The sequence below is a fragment of the Dicentrarchus labrax genome, unplaced genomic scaffold, assembly GCF_905237075.1.
Source record: "Dicentrarchus labrax unplaced genomic scaffold, dlabrax2021, whole genome shotgun sequence".
NCBI classification, from domain to species: domain Eukaryota; kingdom Metazoa; phylum Chordata; class Actinopteri; family Moronidae; genus Dicentrarchus; species Dicentrarchus labrax.
The window spans coordinates 5,370,731-5,390,468 of record NW_026136723.1 but is presented as its reverse complement, the minus strand read 5'-3'; the positions used below and the strand labels follow the sequence as shown (position 1 = coordinate 5,390,468).

Genomic DNA, 19,738 nt, shown 5'->3' with positions numbered 1-19,738 from the left:
GGAGGAATGGAGAGAGAGGGATATGAGACTAGGGACAGACAATAAAAATAATAAAGGTCATAACAGACTCATATTCCCCATAAACCCTCCTGAACCCCTCACAGCCTGCTTTTACAGCAGCCCTTGATAACAGCTATAGGCACTGAGACCTGAAACTCTAATGTCAAAGAGAAACTTGAAGCCATTGATTTTTAATGCATTATAAAAAAATCATAGCTATTTTTGCAATATTCACTTTCTCCCACAATTTCAATGCAAAAAATATATTGCAACATGCATCATAGTTTTTTAGAAAACCTATTCCGTAATCAGTCATTTCAGGCTACAGCAATCCCAAAAAAAGCATGCGAAATCTTTAATGGATACAGTAGCTCTGGGTGTTCAGCAATGTAATGTGCGCAGACATGAATCAGAAAGTGTACTACGTGGTAACACAAAAGTGATTCAGAGGGAGCACAAAAGTAATGCAAGCAACCACAGATTCAACTGTAATGGTAAGAAAATGCATTGTTTTTTACAACTGCAACAGGTAGAGCAATACATTGGTCAACTGATATTATTAGCTAATAGTGGCCATCGCAGACATATCAGTATTGAATCAGTGTAAATGCTGCGATACGATATGTACTTACATGAAAATAGTTTTGGTATATAATGCATAATAAATGCTTATAGTGTCAATACAAAGTACATCCAGCAGAGTGCGCTGTGATTTACAACACTGTGGCAAGCAGCACACAGTAAGAGAGAAGAAGCAGCTAACAGCAACGTTAACTAGAATTGGTTGACAATTTTTATGTTGAATCACTTAAATTATTTAACTAAATATTCTATAATAAAGTTATTTGTTTAAGAAAGCAGCGTTCTGTGTACCTTTGCAGAGTCATATCGGAGCACAGTCCACATAGAAGAGGTCTATTTTCCCCTCTAAAATCAGTATCGGTCTCAATAAATCCCCAATTTTACAAAAATTACCAACTGCAGCTTTAAATTGGTGATAACAGTGTTACTGCTACTAGTTTGTGCTTGAACTTCACATGTCAAGGGTGTCTCTTCAAACCCCAGAGTATAGTCAGGTCCCTTTACAACACACACAGACACTGGACAGATGCAGGGTTGACTGCTCCTCCTGACACCCAGTTCAATATCAGAGGCACAATAGACATGCATATATAGTATGCTTGGATATAGGCACTGCTCCTTAAGCCCTAAAGCCCCCCAACTTCAACCCACGCTCAGCATCTCATTGATCTATTGACCTCAACACCCACTGTGACCCCCCAACCCCCTTAACCCCCCAACCATCCACCTATAGGCTGAGGGGGATGTGTCAACTAAATGACCATTTCAATAAGGCCACATTCATCACTGCGAGTGGGGATCTGTCTTTCTCCTGTCAGTCAGACCACTTAGATTTCTGGAGAGCAGAAACAGTGCGACCTAGAGGCAGGGACAGGAAGTCCAGTTTATGTATTAGTAGCTTACATCAGTAGTTCCAAACCTTTTTCCTTAAGGGACCCCTTTTCTATCATTGAGTAAACTCACTGACTGAAGTGTCACATTTCCATATTATATTCAATACATAATAATAACTGCAGGAATGTTACTGATTCCTGTGTGTGTTTATGCTGCATTCACCACAGCTAATCCTTACTGTTCAATAAAAGTATGTGCAGAAACGTTGCTCGAGAAGCAGGAAGTTATCTGGATGTGTACACTGTAAAACGATGAGATCATTATCCTTGAGAACTGAGATAACGCATAATTTCAAGGCAAGTGTCTTCACTGAGATAACGCATAATTTCAAGGCAAGTGTCTTCACTAAATGAGTGAACTGTTGTTGTAAAACTTAATGATTGAAGTTTCCCTACTAGTTTATTTCAAAACAGTTTGATTCAATGACCGGCTGTGGGCCGATCAAATCTGATAGGAATAGTGCTTTTGGTGGCCGTGGTATGATATGTGATGCAGTTTTAAAAGCAGGCTGGTTTGACTGTTATGGCTTATGTACCAAAATCTCCCAAAGTTGATTTTCATGACACATTAAAATAAGTGGACACACGTTTGTGTAAAGCACTGCAGCATGTCTCATAGTAAATGGGATTAAAATGTGCAAAAACAGCAACATATTTGATAAAAAATCAAGTTCAACTTCCTCCATTGTTACATTGTACATCAGGCTGTGCTCTCTCGCTCTCTCTTTGTGTGTGTGGATATTATCTCTCGGGGGGGGGTGTGATAGCTGTCCACCCCTTCATCTGCTCAGTTGTCCCGTTAGAAAGTGTCAGGCGTCCTCAGCTGACCATTCATCAGTGGATCGATACCCTGTATCGATCAGTGATTCTGTTGACCTTGAGTTTCACCGCGCCTGCACCTCGTCTTATTACCTTCCGCCCCTATTGTTTGCCGCTTGTTTGGGGGGGGGGGCTACATCTGTCAACTGCTTGGACAGGCCCTGGGCACATTAGATTTATATTTTACATTTTCCTCATAAAAACAATCTGTAAACTTTATATTTTGGTGCATGAGCAGTGTTTAAATACTAACAATATAACCTCCACCAGTTCTAGACAGATAGATAGACGGCATTGCGACAACTTTATTTAGGTTTTTTTGGGAAAGAATCAGGAAATTTGATTAGTAGGTACTTCATTGTATCCTAAAGAGTGCAGTTTATGAGCAGTTGAGAGAATTGCTGAAATCAGTAAAATCCTGATGCTGATATTTCCATTACCATGTAAAGTGACTCTCAGCACCTTTTAAAGCGCTATATTAAATCAATTATATTGATATGGTAACTCTTGATATTAAGGTACACATATTCGCTGTTAAATAGTTGCTTAGGATTAATATATGCATATTGGCTCTTTATTAGTCATTATATTATTAATGCCTTATTCTGCATGACCATGTTCTACAGCTACTAGGCCATTAACTAAGACCATTCTCTCAACAACCTCCCAATTACTGCTTATTGATAGTGAGTAAGGAAGTACATGAATTATGGTCTTAATATGCTTTGCTATGAAATAAGACTATTGTTTTTGTGTTAATTAAATGATTGAATCATGTTTGTTGGATATGATAAAAAGAAAATTTAGATGAATGAAATCAACCCATGTAGGTCCAACAAGAACAAATTAGGATTAAGCAATTCTGTTGGGTCAACCTAAGTTACTTGGGTTGGATGCCTGCAGTAAATAACCTAATATGCATATGCCATATCTGTCAACACATTTGGGCAAGAAGTTACCAGTCTGTGACACTTCATCTCCTCAGTGAGCGTAAGATTTTGGTGCTGATGTTCATATAAAATGTGAGAAGTAAGCTGAAGCCCTCGGACAAAACGTGGACAAACATGAGGAGGAAGGAATGGAGGGAGGGAGGGACAGGCATATTCAGCGCACCTCCTCCAATATGGCTGGCCATCCTTTGTGTCTCCCTCTACGTGGTGACACCCTGGTTGCCCTCACCCCTCCACTGGGATGCTATCCATCTTCCAGCCCTCCCTAATGAACCCAGAGACCACACCTCCTCTTTCCCTCCACCTCCCTATCTGTCCGTTCCAACCGTTTCTATGCGCCCTGAATCCTTCTGTCGAGGTCAGGGTTCAAGGGTCATTCCTCAATCCGCCTATTCCCTTCCCCTCGCACACTCCCTCCCCCACTGCACCTTGCATCCAGCATTGACCGTCTACTTGTCCTCCACTTTTTGTCTCTCCGTCTGTTGTCCTCTTTGTCCCTTGGCCCTGACCATGACCGTGGAGACTGTGTGAAAGTTGTGACCTCTGCCAGCCTTTGCACTACAAACACAAACAGCAGCCAGCCTCACTGAACTTGACTTCAGCTGTGAGTCACTAGTGGAGGATCTGACTGTCACAAATGATGACCAGAGACAGAGGAGACAATTTACTATCATCTAACTTGGGCACTGTATTTGCAAAAATGAAATATCCCCTGCAGACATGTATTACAATGTCCAAAAAATCACCTTGGAACAAGAATGTGTGTCTGATAAAATATAATTTCCTCATTAAAATCCTTTAAAAGTCATCTACTCCTTCTATCTCATTGTAAATTCCAGAATCTATGAATGTGCAGTATTGCTACTTTCAAGCTATTTGTTATATCACAAACCATGCTGGTAGGCTCCGCACCTTAAAATCAGATTTTAGAGCACAGAGAAACTTTCCACTTTCAGCAGACGAATGTGAAAACATTCTTCTAGTGTCAAACTCTGCACAGACAGCATTCAAACAGCACACTGTAGGAACAATAAGAAAAACTATAGGCTCAAACAATGGTCAATATGATTTTGAGCTTGTGAAATGAGCCTGTGGTTGTTGTGAGACTTAGAATTAATTAATTAGGTTACTGACTACATTTCCAAGAGGTAATAAGTAACTGTATCGGATTACATTTTTAAGGTAACCCTCCCAACCCTGCCCACACGTTTAACTTCAGTGTCAAACACAGTGTGGGAAGTCTGAGTACTGAATTGCACAGCTTTCTGCTTTCCTCACTGTCACACACATCCTCAGTTTAAACAAGATCATATCATCACAGTATTTCCTACAATGACCCAGTGTCATTTAAGCAGTTAGTAAAACTAATCCCAGCTCTCTGCTACCCCAGTTTTTGGGGTAATAGTCTGATTTGGGATGCACTGCTGCAGAATGATGAGCACATTTCAACTCTCAACTCAACCTTTGGTGCTCTGTCAAGCACATTGTAGGATGCCCAAAGCCAAAACCTCTCTCAACTCCAAAAAGAGAGCAAATTGATCAATAAATTAATGAATATATTAGAGATATAATTCCCCTCCCCTGCACCAGAGGCACTGCCAATCACTGTGAGAGAGTGACAGGGGAAAGTATTGATTGATCCGGTCAGAGAGTCGGACAAAACAGGAACACAGGGGATGGATGGATGGATGGATGAGGGCAAAGCTGAATTCTATGCATATTGATTTATGTCACTGAGATTACAAGAAATCTAATGAAATGTGCTCCAGCTCTTTTTTTGGTTTATATTTCAAGTGCAATGTATTGTTTGATGTTATAAATGGAGAATATATGTCCATTTATATCATTTTCTCAATCGTTGATTCAGTGTGGTGACATAGTGGAGTGAAAACTACAGTATTTCCTCCTGAGATGCAGTGAAATAGAAATTACACCTCCATCATCTCCAAACATATCCTGGTAATTAACAACTTCACACTCCACTTGTTTCTGTGCATCCTCTAACACTCTGGGAGGTGAGCTGTTAATTCAGCTGGCCTCAGGACAGCCAATTAAAGAACAGCGAGTGAAAAATATAAGCGGGCTGAGACTATGGACATCTGTAGGGTGATGGATGAGTACATGTCATGGAGAGCCCTCTGCTCCCCCACACATACACACCCAGCTGAACACTGGTGTCAGTGCTTAATTGTTAGAAAGGAAGTGGAAGGGGTGTGCATATGTGTAGTAGAGGTGGGGAGGGATCACACCAATAGTGTCACCATACAGCGGGTCCATGCTCCAGCCTCCACCCCCCACCAAACAGCCAAGGGCAAAGGTGAGAAGGAAGGGTGGAGCTTTGCTATTGACCCTCTCCTTCCCCCTCCCCTCACCACCAGTTAATATGGACACACACACACACACACACACACACACAGGATCTATCATGGAGGTCTAGTAAGTAATTAAACAAAGGCTGCAACAATGGCTTCATGAATGCTGGAGATCTGTATCAGATGGTCAGTCAACAAAAGCGGTCACATGAGCGTTTCTGTATGTTTATAGCTCATTTAGCTTTAGTTTCTGCACTGTATTGATGTGTTTTATATTAAAGGAACAGTCAAACATTTTGGAAGTAGCTTCCCCAGACAGGGATGTCTCAGATCAGTTTCATCTCTGTGTGTCCAGTACAGAGATACAGAGACAGGGCCAGGACATATTTATCCTAGCTTAGCACAAAGAATGGAAACAAGGCTAAAATGCTAGCCTAGCTTTGTGGAAAAATATGAATGACTTAGTGACAGAGCATAGCATTTCTCAAGTCCTGGTGTTGGCAGGTTAAAAGACTACAGTGAATATTAATAACTAGTACTTAACTAGCAACTAACCAACTTGTAAACGAGACATCTTTAGAGTTGCTGGAAGCAGAGCTGCAATGGTCAGTTGATCAGTTGTCAACTATTAAATTAATCTTTTAAAACTGTTTTAAACTGTTCGATTGATCGAGAAAATGAAAGATAATTCACAGATGAATCGATAATGAAAATAATCATTAGCTGCAGCCCTCAGGGGAAGTGCATATTGTCACTTTTGACATAGCTGTATGGGGCAGAGCTAAGCTAGGCTAGGCTAAACGCAGCTTGTTACCCTGGAAATGTGGGATTAATAATGAGGTTTACATCTTTCAGTTACAATTGTGATGGATTTTAAGGCCCATTCTGATCTTGTTACTTAACAAGTTTTAGCATGCAAAAGAGATTTAGCATTAGTATCCACCAGAATCATATTCCTTACCCTTAAAGTGGGGTTTAAAACAGCATTCATTCTAGTGCTAATGCAGTTTTAGTCTGTACTGGACACAGAGAGATTATCCTCTCCTAGTATAGATATGATAGCAAAGATGTGTATTTCCAAAGACTGTTAATCGATACAAAACCAGTAGCCAGTACTGGTGTCCAGTGAGGAGCTCTACCGGGCCAGCAGCAGTACTTTTCATACGGTCTCACCTTGTACCACGAGTCTTCCGAGTGCAGTACGTCTCATTCTGGTGCCGGGCCGATTGGCAGCACACACGTACACACCGGAATGCTGCAGGGAGACATCCGAGATCATCAGATTCCCTGTCCCCAGAACCTGGATGCCCTCCACCCCTATGGAGCGGCCGTCTGATGGACGCACAGACAAAGAGATACAGAGAGAAACAAAAGTTAAAACCTGTTAATAACTAATCTCCTACTTTCATATAGACTCTATTAGAATGATACCAGTTGTACCTAGCCTGCTCCAGGAAACGATAGGCCTTGGGTTTCCTGTGGCAATACACTCCAAGATGGCAGTCTGATGGACTGTGATGGTCAGGTTCTGGGGTCCTGACAGGATGACTGGCTCTTTGTAGATTCTGGGAGCTCCACCTGGAAGAACAAAGGAAGATAAAGGTAAGGTAAATATGGATGAAAATACCAGAGGTGGGCCCTATTCATTGTTTGGCAAGTCACAAGTAAGTCTAATTTTTTACAACTGGCGCTCAGTAACGTTAGTTCTTAATGGTTCTCTACTGCAACATCACGAGCTGGGGAATTGCTGGCCAACTTGCTGGGAATTATTAACTTTTTACTTTTGAATTAACATATGTTTTAAATCTTTGTACTTGGGGCAAGGTATCGAGTATTTTCAAGTCTCAAGTCCAATAAAGTATTTTTTGATTATGTAAAGTTAAGTCTAAAGTAATCAAATCAAAAGCTGATGCTGCAGTGTTAGGAGGGCTGTACAAGGACAACTGCAAAGGTACTGCAGTGAGAACCTCTACAGGTAAATGGACACATTCCATAACACATATAGGCATGTAGCTAGCTAACCGTTGTTCTCGCCACAGAGTTTTCTTTCTAGCTACAAGTATATTACATGCTACATGTGTGTCCACCTACCGGTGATGTTGAGCGTGGCCTCGTGGCTGGAGCGAGTGTTGGCAATGTTGGTGGCGACACAGCGGAAAACCCCAGCATCCGCCTGCCTCACGCCTGTCACCTGGAGGATACCCATCGGCAGGAGAGTGTATCTGGACAGGAAGGGGAGGTCAGGGTGCAGGTTAGCCACTGGAAACTGTTACAAATATGCTAAACAAATGTGTGTGTGTATATAAATGTTACACCCCAAACTAGCACACAAGGTATTTGGGTAGGTTATAGTAGGTGGCCAGATGAATGTACACTGTGATGTACAAGTGCACTTTAATGTACACTATCTGATAAGGGCAGTTTGCAGCTTGCAATGACATGTAGGCTAGAAAGGTAGCTGTTCAGTTCAAACTCATGTCAGTTGTAATTGATTTCAGTTTTCGTGGTGAAACAAGTAGTCACCACTCGCAAGCAACTAAATCTCAGATGTGTGTACTGTGTGTCCAACCATATGTAGGCAGAATTATATACTAATGAGAGGAAAATACCAGTGTGTAGCAGTCACATGTCAACAGTTAAGTTTGTATGGTGTTGTGTGTGGTGCTACCTGTTGTCGGTGGTGTTGAGTGGTACTCTGTCTCTCTCCCAGGTAATGTTGGCCTCGGGCACCCCATTGATCTGACACTGGAAGCGTGCGACTCCTCCCTCGTCCACAGACATGGACGCAGGGTGGGTGTGGAACTTAGGAAGAGCTGAGGAGCAGAACACGCAAAGATCAGTCTTATGGGGAAAATACTTTGAGAACATTCTAAAACCCTGAAGGGGCAGTTACCAGTTTACCATGGTTACTGTGAAAACAGTTGGTCTTCTGTGGCTCTGGAGGAATATGAGAAAACTAGTTTTATAAAAGAAAGTCAAACTGTGCCTGTGGAGTTTTAAAGGTGTTTTAAGCATGAGTTGTCTCCTAGCTCTTTAATATATCACTATCTACATAAAATCCATAAACATACAAAAACAGTTGATGAGGACAAATGTGGAGAGAGATTTTCTCTCAGCCTTTTGTTCTTAAAGCATTTTCTTTCAATTGTGTGTCCCCTAAGAGGCTCAGGAAGGTACATGAGTAAATGAGCAGCATATATAAATCATAAACTAATATTACCATTTGAATTGATGAATTTCATTCAAACCTTTGAGTTTTGGCTTGAAATAGATTTGTCTTAGCTATCTTACAATCCTTTTCAAAATGATGTGTGCCTTTGTTGCTGTAAATCATTACATATGTTCATATGCACAGTTTTGTTCACCATTATTTGGCACATCTTGTATACCCAAAGGCTAGATGTGGCATAATTCCCACTGAAGGTTTAGAATAGCCTAAAACAGCATAACACACACAGTGTTCCTAATAACCTGGTGGCCATAATCAATAAGGGTGTATACCATAGAGGAGGGGTCTGCAAATGAGAGAGCATCACCATGGCAACTCATTGCATTGAACTAAGACCACCTCCAGATAGCCATAATTCTCCCGGATTACCCTTAAACCCTTGGTTTTATTGGACTGAGCGAGGGGGGGGGGTTGTCCACTCAAGTAGTACAGGTGTGTGTGTGTGTTTGTGTGTGTGTTCAGCACATGTACAGTAGAGTACATGCAGTGTAATTTATAGGTTGTCCATAATGAGAGGCTGCTGTGTTTGAACCAGGGCGCCTGTTCCCTCTGACAACAAAGCATCAAAGGGTCAGAGGGGGGCTTGGGTTGCCAAGTATGATGCAGAGGTGTTTCCAATGTGAAGCGTCATTTATAACAGACTATGGGATGTTTTGACAGAAAAAAAGCAACATGCGGCGACTATCTGTGGGGCATCCTCTGCTCCCTGTGCAGGTTTATGGCCTGTGGGTAATGCAGGGATATGGATATTAAAATGCCCGAGGAAGTGTTGTCTTCAAAAGAGCAGCCCTCACATCTAAATCACTTCAATGAAGGTCATTATTATGTGCTTATCTGTGTTTGGGTAGACATGAGAGCATTTATCAAATGCCCCTCACACACACAAAGTTTTAAGATAAATCACTTTTTATTACAAGTTAGAATCATTCCTCCTGGATATGTTTGATATGTAGGGCAAAGTACCACAGAGCAAGAAACTGAACCTATAGAACAGCATTTGATCAGCTCAGAGAAGAAAGACTACAGTATGTACGTTTATTAAACAGAGAAGGGTGTGCTAATTTAAGCGTCCCATTCTTCGAAAGTTCTTTTTTGTTACATAGCTGGCTGTAAAATGTGATGTGTCCACTCCAAAAACAGCATTATGAAGTTCAGTGCAATCTAATAAAAATATTAACTAGTCTGCTGAGTTCATCTCACCAGCAACAACAGCTACACTGTAATGCAGTAAGTTATTGTAACTCAAAAGAATTGTTGAACTGGATTGCAGCGAAAAAGTTAAGAAACGAAAAGAAAGTTAAATACAATTCTCTATTTAGCAGCTTTTACTAGTAATTTTATATGACACTAACTTACTGACTTTGTAAGTTAAGGAAACATTCCTGATTAAGTACTTTTTACTAGATATTTTGTTTTAGAGTACTAAATAAAAATTACAAAATTAGGTTTCTACAGTGTAGTTAGCTAGGCTGCTGGCTTTACAAGATCATCACAGTCAAGCCTCTTTCTTTTAAATTTTGCAGTTTAAAAAACAAACACATAGTGGATGTTTTATTGGCGGTTTCCAATATTTTCAGGCTCAGTATATCTCCACCAGAATTTGAGTAGCACCATGGACATGGGTCTCTTTATATAAGGACACTTCTCAAATAAAGCAGGTCTATAGGCCTTAGTGCTTATACATTTATTTACAAGAGACCCAACAGTTTCCACCATGAGCAAGCACTTGGCGACAGTGTAGAGGAAAATCTTCCTTTCAAGAGGCAGAAAAAGTAGGTTTTCCTACTCAATTCATTTGCACTGTGAACCATTAATTTGTCCCGTCTGTGAGTAATATTATCATTCCAAATAACATGTTGTTGCGTGGCAAAAAAAGACAGGTAGTATCAGTCATGTGCTGTGTTACTTACATGCCAAAAGGACTTTGGCCTTGCGGCTGACCAGCAAGCCGTAGCGATTTTGGGCAGCACAGTCGTACTCGCCCATATCTGCGTCGCTCCCCTCTCTGCGCTTCTGGAAGCTCTGGATGAACAGTGTGCCGTTCGCCAGCACTCGGACCCGCGGGCTGGTGGGTAAAGGCACCCCGTTTTTACGCCACGTAACCATGATCGGCTCCTCACCCTGCACTTGGCAGTCCAGCATAAGTGGGCGATCCCTCACCGCGATTACATCGTTGGGCTCCAGCAGGAAAGACAGCTCTGAGGCCAGACAGACACCTGCAGACACAGGTGAAGAGAGAAACATAGGTTATCAGAGAGAGAAAGACTTTATCACTCATCTGCTTGTTGCTGTAAATTATAACTTGTTGTTAGTCTAGACCTGCTCTATTTGGAAAGTGTCCTGAGATAACTTCTGTTATACAAAATAAAATATCTGACAATAGAGCCTAAATCCTACATTTTAAACACTGGACCTTTAAGAAGTTTCACTGCTGGATGTCATTTAGATGTCATGGAATGGGTTGTATGTGGGAAAGCAACCTTGAACTGCGGGAGTGTTTTGTATTAAGACATAGGAAAATTATGGTGGATTATAGAAATTTCAACCAATTTTTCATCTTCAACACACAAACAGCCCATGGTTCCAGAGACAATTGCACAGGGGGAGGCTTCTCTGCCAGACATCAAGCCTCAGGGAACCCTACCCGAATTGTCCGAAAAAACCTCACTCGACACCAAAAACTATTTCATCTGATTGATGGCACATTTGGTTTTGCAGCCTATAACGCTTTTACTGAAGATGAGCCACAATGGAGGCTGAATGCCAGCGAGCCATCCAGCCAGAGAGGGCAACAACAATACCCGAGCTGGAAGGAGAACACTGGCAAGGGTTGCAGGGGTCAAGTTAGGAGCGCCTCCATTGAAGCAGGGGCCAATTGTGACAATAGTGTTGTGACTATGCTTATTTGCACCCAACCCACAGTAACCTCTGTTAAAGATCCCGTCAGCCACCATGCACCCCAGGGCACCATCTGCCCCTTCTTATGCATCCCCTCCACCCCTCCCATCTCTTCCCGTCCTTTCAGATCCATCTCTGAGGTGACTTTCCCATGCCACCAGAGCTCTCTTCGTCACCCTTGTCCCCTCTTCTCCGTGACCTTGGTTACACTCCCAGTCTCCCCAATCTTTTTTGGTGTTAATGTCCTCATATGCAAAGAACCTTGAACCCTTGCAATAGCCGCTTTCCCTCCCAGCTGTGAGGCAAACAATCAGAGTTGCACTTGAACCTGCATAATGCCTTATCAGGCTCATTATGGAGTATTGCATCTGTTCAACCAAATGTACCCTCTTCTTAAGGCCAGCTGAGAGTTTTTTTGTTTTCCAGCCACCATCCAGCAGCCGCTTGCAGCTGAACTTGACTATGGGTTGGCTTCAGTCATTTTGTGTATTTCTGTTCCCAGTGAAGTTCATTTCCACTCTGAAGGACAGCAGAAGCTGTTTGCTTATTAGCAAATGTTCAACAACATTTTTGAACATCATTGTTAGTGCCCATTTATATTCCAATTGATTTTTATTCTTCATTAAAAACAAAACCTTTAGTGCTAACTCCAAATACAGGTACCACTAGTGGTAAGGTTCAGCTTTTTAAATACAGTGGGCCTATATATCTCTGAGACTTCTGCCTCAACAACAATGCAATGAATTTGGTCCGTGGTGCTCATGGCATTGAAAAATCTGATAAACTTCCAGAGTCCTGGTTACTCTACAATGATTATGGAAACAGATGTTAAAGTTGAACTTTTGGAATTTTTCAATGCTGTAAGCACTGCAGATAAAACTGTAATTACCTCCTTTGTATTGGGCTGGAGGCAGAAATGTCAGGGACAGATATCTCAAAACCTGGACAAATAAAACCAAAACTATCTGCATTGATGGACACCTCCTAAATGCCACTAGAGCTACATTGTCTTACATCCGCACACGCAAATGCAATAAATCAGTGTAAACATGGATAAAATATCTTCCACAAGCAGTTACATTAAGCATAACTGCCCAATGGCTTACCCTGATGAAAAGTATGGATGGATGTGCATGGCATTGCATATAGATATGAGCAGGTTGATGACTCCTCGTTGACAAGGTAGTTGATGAAATGGCTTAGAGGTTTTATAACACAATCTGATTATAGATTGTCACTTAATACAGCCAAGGAGCTTACAAACATTCAGCCTGAACATACAGCAGAACTGTTCCCCTCCTGATGCTCTCTGTCATTGGCTTCTCTTATGTGTCACATCAAGAAATGAGCATCTGCCCTCCTTCTAATGAGAGATCTCCCACCCAGCAGATGCAGCCAACAGAGAGGAGTGTGGGTCTACTGGTCAGCTGCGTCTGGACAGGCTGATAGAGCCCAGAAACCCCCCTGAGCCTCCCATCCCTCAGGCCTGGTAATGAAATTCAGGGCTCCCAAGGGGGGGCTTGAATTACATTCTGTGGCCACAGTTATCGAACACATGGTGTTGTAACCTGTGAGGCCTAAAAGGCCAATGTTGATCTCTGATGCAGGAGAGAATATGATGGAGCGGGGGGCAGAGCAGCAGTTATGGTAAGTCAGATGTTCATAACCAAGGTTATGTCATAGCAGGACTCTTAAAACAGTAAGGCAAATTAACATGGACTTTCCTGCCTGGTTCCTACTTAATAATCAACATAACAATGTCTAGGTAGCAGGTACAAGACTGAAAACACACTACAAGATATCTTCTCAAGACTGGCTGCTTATACAGTATATATTGTTCTTTTGTTTAGATATTATCTCAGAAGATGAAATGCTAATAATGCCTGACTATGACAAAATTCTAGAGTAGAACACATCACAATGTAAGTTAACATTAGCTAATGCAAAGTAATGTAAGGCAACATAAAGTGATGGAAAGGCAAAGTAACTTAAGGTAATGTAATTTAAGGTAAGGGAAATCAATTTAAGATATGTAATCGAGCATCAAGGAGCAGAATGGACCAGGGTAGACTGTTACAGGATGTTCGTTTTAAGTTTTTCTTAAATATTGGCCATATTCCATAGCATGTTTTCATTCAGACCATCAATGTAGCACTTATCTACACATCCTCATTCAGGAAAAAAAAAGTGGTCTGTGCTGCTGCACTATTTGGTTGAAGTAAAAATCTAAATGCTTGTTAATGAGGAGAATCTATATCAGTGAGCCACTGGGTTGTAGAATCATATAGCCTACTATCCTAGGGTTTGGTAAGGTGCTGGGGTAGAGCAAAACCCTGTTACTAGGGAGCCATAGTTTGTTCTGAGTTAACAGTTTATTAGGGACACCAACAATCTAAAGCAATCCAATACAACAGTCTGGCAATCATTATGATCTTTCTTAAGCTTAACCTGCTCATATAAGAGAGGTGTGAATTCAACTCTTTGGTCCTTTTTAGGTTTGAGTGGACAAAATAGACTATAGCTTAACTTCAAAGTAGGATTGTAGGATTATCCTCATAAAAGGTAGGATTCATTGAAGGTCTGTTGTATTGGATTGATACAGGTGTATCAAATAAGTATCAACTCAATATCGGTTTTGAGCTAACTTCTGAGATTTGATTTCCAGAGTGATGCCTCAAATCTTTACATTAAGATGGATGAAGGACAATATCAGTGTGTCAAGACTGAAGGATGTTTGACAACAAAGCAGCTCCAGACTGGAGGAGTTAAATGCAAGTTCCAACAAGCTGAACCTGCATGAGGTGTGATTAAGTGCATAGCATTAGAGATTGGACCATTTTCAATATAGGGATAGGACCATAATGAGATTTTTCAAAGGGAGGGGGTTGTCCAGCAACCCCCACACTAGCACCCAGTGCTTGTAACCCTGAGCCCCTCAGGGGTCATGAGAGAGTCAGAGGTAAGGAGGATGGATGTGTAGATGAGGGGTGCAGGGGGGGGTTAGCTTGTGTCCAGCCTGAGCTACCCTCCCAGCCTCTGCTGCTATTGTTTAGCGAGCTGCTGCCCCTGAACTTCACAGATTTTTTTCCACCCCCCATAAAAAAAAGGCACAGCGAAAGAGAAGGGGGTTTTGAGCACCATATACAAATCCTTTCATCAATTAATTTTCCTTTATCCTCTATCCCCCGTTTAGACATCTCTGTTTAAAAGGCAACCTTAGGTGGATTTCAGCTGGAATGATAAGAGGAATGAAACTGAGAAATATTTCTGATGAATCCTTTGCAAGGGTTAAGGATAGGGTTAAGACTAAGGCTGGAGCTGTAAGGGTGAGGGTCGAGAAGACTGAAGCTTCAAGAGTTAGGGGTTGGGGTTGAGAATAAGGCTGAAGCTTTGAGGGTTGGAGTTAGGGTTGGAGCTTAATATTTTATAGATTTGCAGCACATATCTGCACACATATCATTTGCGCAAATGTTTGATAATTGAAATATGAACAAATCAGAGCATATTCAATATGCAATATTTCCCTTTCAGTTTAAACAAGGTCTAGGCTGGAAGATTAGAATAGCTGGGCAGGCAGAAAAGACATTGCCCCAGGGCTTCCTCCTTTGTCCTCCTAATGGGAGTAAAACTCCTTGCTTGGAGACAGCAAGTTCTCTCTTCTGTGTTACGCAAACATGCTATTGTAGTTGCTGTTGGTGGTCCTTTGTTTAGTTCATTTGCTAGGTGTCATTTGCCATGTTTAATGTCTAAACACTGAGTGCTTCAAAGAAATGAACAGAGGTAAAACATGATTGTGTCCATGACTGAAAGTGCAGTTTAAACAGATAACAGGCATAGTTTTAAGACAACTTGTTATTATTCAGCAAGCTCAGTGTGGTCTTTTGATACTGTCAGGGATACAATAATACAACACTATTTCGGTCCTTACTTTGAGAAATATAAATCTGTTTTCTACAAAAACCCTTCTTTCATTTAAGAAAAGAAGTCAACATTTGATGAAAGAAAAGTTTGGATTGAAATCTGGAACTATCTGAGCAAAAGGTAAACAATATTAATAATGTGCACATTTCAGTCTGAACTAGTACCAAAGATTTATTGCGGTTTGGTACCTAGGCCTATTCAAGATGTTCTCACAGAACTTGACTTCATTTTTTAAATCTCCTCAATGTGAAACCTACAAAATGTATATCATATGTTATGAGGAGTGAGTGAGAATATTTTATACCAATGCAATGACAATACTAAGTTCAAACTTAGTATGGGATCAGGCTGGGTCTTTTCACAGCAACATATCTTACGTTCCTGACCTATTGATAACATGTTTACCCATGCATAAACTGACATTGGCCCCATGGGTCCTGGGGTGCAGGCCGTCCCATCTGCATTTGAAGGGCTGATTTCTAATGGTCAGTGCAGATTTAAAAAGCCTGACCAAACAGTGTCCCCACCAGCCAGGTGGATCAATAAGCAATAATCTCTAATGTGATGAAGAGGAGGCCTCTTTGTCTGTCCTTTTTTAATCAGTGAGGTGTCAGCTCACAGAATGGATGCAGCAACTCTTATTAAGGAAATGTCATTAAAAACAAGATGCCTGGCAGGACACTCAAGCTAAGACACAGCCAGGTGATTCTGCACAGGACAGAGATTGCAAGATCAGTGAAAGCTGGACAAATGAGTGAGTCTAATGGGACAATAATAGTAGTAGAGGAAGATAATTGTTAGTTATAGGCTCCTATTCTGGTATTTTACCAGTTTAAATATTATCATCGGAAGGTTTACACAGTTATAAAGTCTAGTAGTTTAAAATAGAGGGGTCATTTAATGCAGAGAATGGAAAGAAGGAATGATTAAAGCAAGCAAAACCTGTTTTGGTGTTCATACGAGTACCTGGTTGACTTATTGTTTTAAGACAGAAAAAATTGTGAACCTATCCTTTAACTTAACAGCTGAGGGACTGTGCTGGAAACATGACCTGCTCCTGAGATGTCTGTTTTCAGTTCAACATCCACAGAGACAATTTACACCAAAACCTTTCCGAGATAAGTCATCCGAGCTCCATGCTCTTCGCCAGCAGCACCACATTTCACAGTTAGGAAACGTGGTGACACAAACTGTGGGATCTGCCTGGTGCAACCTCAGTGTTCCCTTCTGAAACATCAGGCTCAGACCAGCTAATGATCGATGCTGGTTTTTGATGGTCTAGGCTAGGGCATTGATCTTCAAACTGGGGTCCTTAGGTGGGTTGTAGGGGGTCCCCAGCAAAAGGATCAATAGAATATTTGATACAATTTTTTTGAAGTTGGAACAAGGGGTGAAATAGGGTTGGCCCTTTGTATTTATTGTAATTTATAGTGATCCCAGTTTGATCATTGATTGACTATGAAGACTATAATCTTGTAATGTACAAATAAAAAAATACTTGATCGATTCCATAAGACAAAATCTCTTCAAACTGGGGGTCCATGGTCTAATGTGCATCTACTGTGGGGGAAAGGTTTCATGGTCTAAGGGGCTGTTTGATGGTCAAAGACTTGATGGCTGGTATGATGCTGGTCAAGCTGGTTACAAAGCTAGATCATGCTTTCTAACCAGTTGGAAATTTACTGGTCATGACTAACTACTGGTGAAGCTTTTTTATATTCAGCACATATTCATCCAGTCTGGTCCATCTGTGAGAGTGAACAGAAGCCAATCAGTCATGTTTCCGCTGTTTTCTGCAGTATGATGACGTTAGAATTATAAGGCTCTACCTCTGTGGCAATATAAAGCCTGGTGGATTTTATAAACTAACTGATAAACCAGTAACAAAATAAGCTGGAAAAGTGAATTCCATTAAAGTTTACAAAGCAGTGTGTGCTTGTTAACACCTCATACAGTCAAGTCAGTGTTGGATCCTCTCCAGAAAGTCTCATTATCGTACCTTTACATGGTTCAAATCCTGTTAGCATTAGTCTAAACTCTCCACAGATTGAGATGTTAGCCTCTTTTCTGTCACACTGCAGGAAACCCCCAGCCACCGCAGGCCCTCTGTGTCACAGCCGTGGATTAAACCAAGGGGTGTTTCTGCTGGCCTAGTCCATTGTGGACAGTGTGAGACCGAGTGAGGAGCCGTGACAGGGGAGCGTTGTCAAAGACATGGTCATGGGCAGCTGCAGGGGGATTACCTCTTACACACATATCTTTAATAAGGTCTCAATCTGAGCGCAAACTGGCAGTGTTATGGAGATGAGGGTATGAGGGTCAGGTCACTGAAGGATGAGGACTTGGGGGGGCCCTATTGTGTCTGTGGTCCCCCACCTCCATAGACTGCTCTGCTGACCAGGACGACCTAGAGCCCTACCCCCTCCTAAAGGTCAGAGGTCACTGACTCTGTGGTCTGAGCTAAAGACAGAACCTCCTACTCTGTCTGCGCTGATCCTCTTCTCATGCAAAGCTGCTCTGTTTTGTCTCGAATAATAAATTTTTTTGTCCACATTTACAACTTTCTAAATTTTGTACCTGGAAAACAACTAGAAAATTTAGATAACTTGACCTTCAGGTTTTAAATTTTTTTGAAATGCTCTTTTTTATTGTTTGGAAATATGAATATATGAATAAATTGATACAGGGTACAGAAAAAGTGTTTTTTGGGTCCCTTCCTCCAAAAATATACCCTGATTCTAATAGAAACTATTAGATCAAGTTAAACAGTTAAAAATTAAATCTCAACTCAAGGTCCACTTACTTACTTATTTCAACTGCACTTCACAGCCTTCAGTTTAGATGCTCTCAGTGGACCTTGAGCTATTATTTATTAATTTATTTGTAAAACTACCATCTCCAAGTTCAAGAACAAACTTTCTTGCTTAGTCAAGCAGTTTTTAATGTCCTTCAAATTCAGTCTTTTGATTTGTATTATATATGTTATTTGGGGAGACCCCCCTGCCTTCCTCCCCCCAAATAAATTCCCATTCAATAGCCTCCTGCCTTAACTGTTTTCGGGGGGAGAAAGTGACACAATGCCAGTGAATTTGCATAAAAAAGTTAGTTAATACCTTCAATATAACAGCTTTAAATGGACTATGTATGTAGGTATGTTTGGATTAATTTACCACAACATTGTTCATTTGTGTTGAAGGCTCATTCTCAACCTTAGAAATAGCAGTTTGACAAAAAGTTCTTATCAGAGAGTACCACCACTTGGTGTTCCTGAAGCTTCCCAGCCTTCCATGAGAGAAGGCCACAAGATGTAGCTTTAAATGTAGGAAAGACCAGGTGGAATTTTTGTCAAATTGTAAGTGAACTTCGTCAGATCCACAGTCGTTGCGGACCTTGATGCTTAGTTCCACTTTCTATCCAGATACTTTGGTCAGTCACTTTGAGATTTCATATGTGTGCAGGGGATCAGTGAACATCAATTCACATCAATGTAGATATTGAGTCATCTGGACTGAGTTCAACTGACCAGTCGAGCCTTCTTAGCAATATCTAGATTAGCAAATGAGGACAGAGCAGAAGCCCCCTGACAATTGAAATATCTTAAAATACAGTGAGGATATGCTGGTGGAACAGCTCTTGTTTAACTTACTGACTCACTGACCGATTCTATGTGGAACAATTAAATCTTCAATAAGGCTGCTATTATGATCATGATTATGGAATTTAACTGATTAAGAACACAAACACTGAACTTCCAGTCAAAGTCAAAGCAGCAACAGAACAGTAGGGGCTGCAGCAGCATCCTCAGCTCTCTGCACTTGGTGAAGTTCCCCCAGTTCTCATCCTGCACTCTCCAACAGCTGAAACAAGCTACAGTCCTAGAATTAAAAGCTAAACTATACTTACTCAAACAGTAGAAAGCTGCCAGGCAGGTGAGAAAGATCCTTGGTTTCATTTTGGTTTCTTGAAATGGATAAAAGAAAAAGTAATCCAAATGGAAAGGCTTCTTATTCCGTATCCTCCTACTATGTATCTTCTTTGGTGATAAGGCTAAAATGTGTGTTGTTTTTATTAAAGCATTGCTATTCTTTAGGTTCCCTGGTCCAGCGTTTGGCCCACGGGAAGCTGCTGGTCATG

General features: G+C 41.3%; 1 protein-coding gene across 1 annotated transcript in view; it reads right to left on the bottom strand.

Moving 5' to 3' along the window:
• The window catches only part of si:ch211-57n23.4 (immunoglobulin superfamily DCC subclass member 3), a 32,269-nt gene extending 12,531 nt beyond the window's left edge, over positions 1 to 19,738 (bottom strand). Inside the window, exons 1-6 of the mRNA XM_051390741.1 lie at positions 19,508 to 19,738; positions 10,696 to 11,001; positions 8,225 to 8,369; positions 7,648 to 7,778; positions 6,997 to 7,134; positions 6,730 to 6,888 (exon numbers count right to left, since the gene is read on the bottom strand). Of these exons, the coding sequence (XP_051246701.1) occupies positions 6,730 to 6,888; positions 6,997 to 7,134; positions 7,648 to 7,778; positions 8,225 to 8,369; positions 10,696 to 11,001; positions 19,508 to 19,556 (928 nt within the window). The 5' untranslated portion in view covers positions 19,557 to 19,738. The remainder of the gene's footprint in view (positions 1 to 6,729; positions 6,889 to 6,996; positions 7,135 to 7,647; positions 7,779 to 8,224; positions 8,370 to 10,695; positions 11,002 to 19,507) is intronic.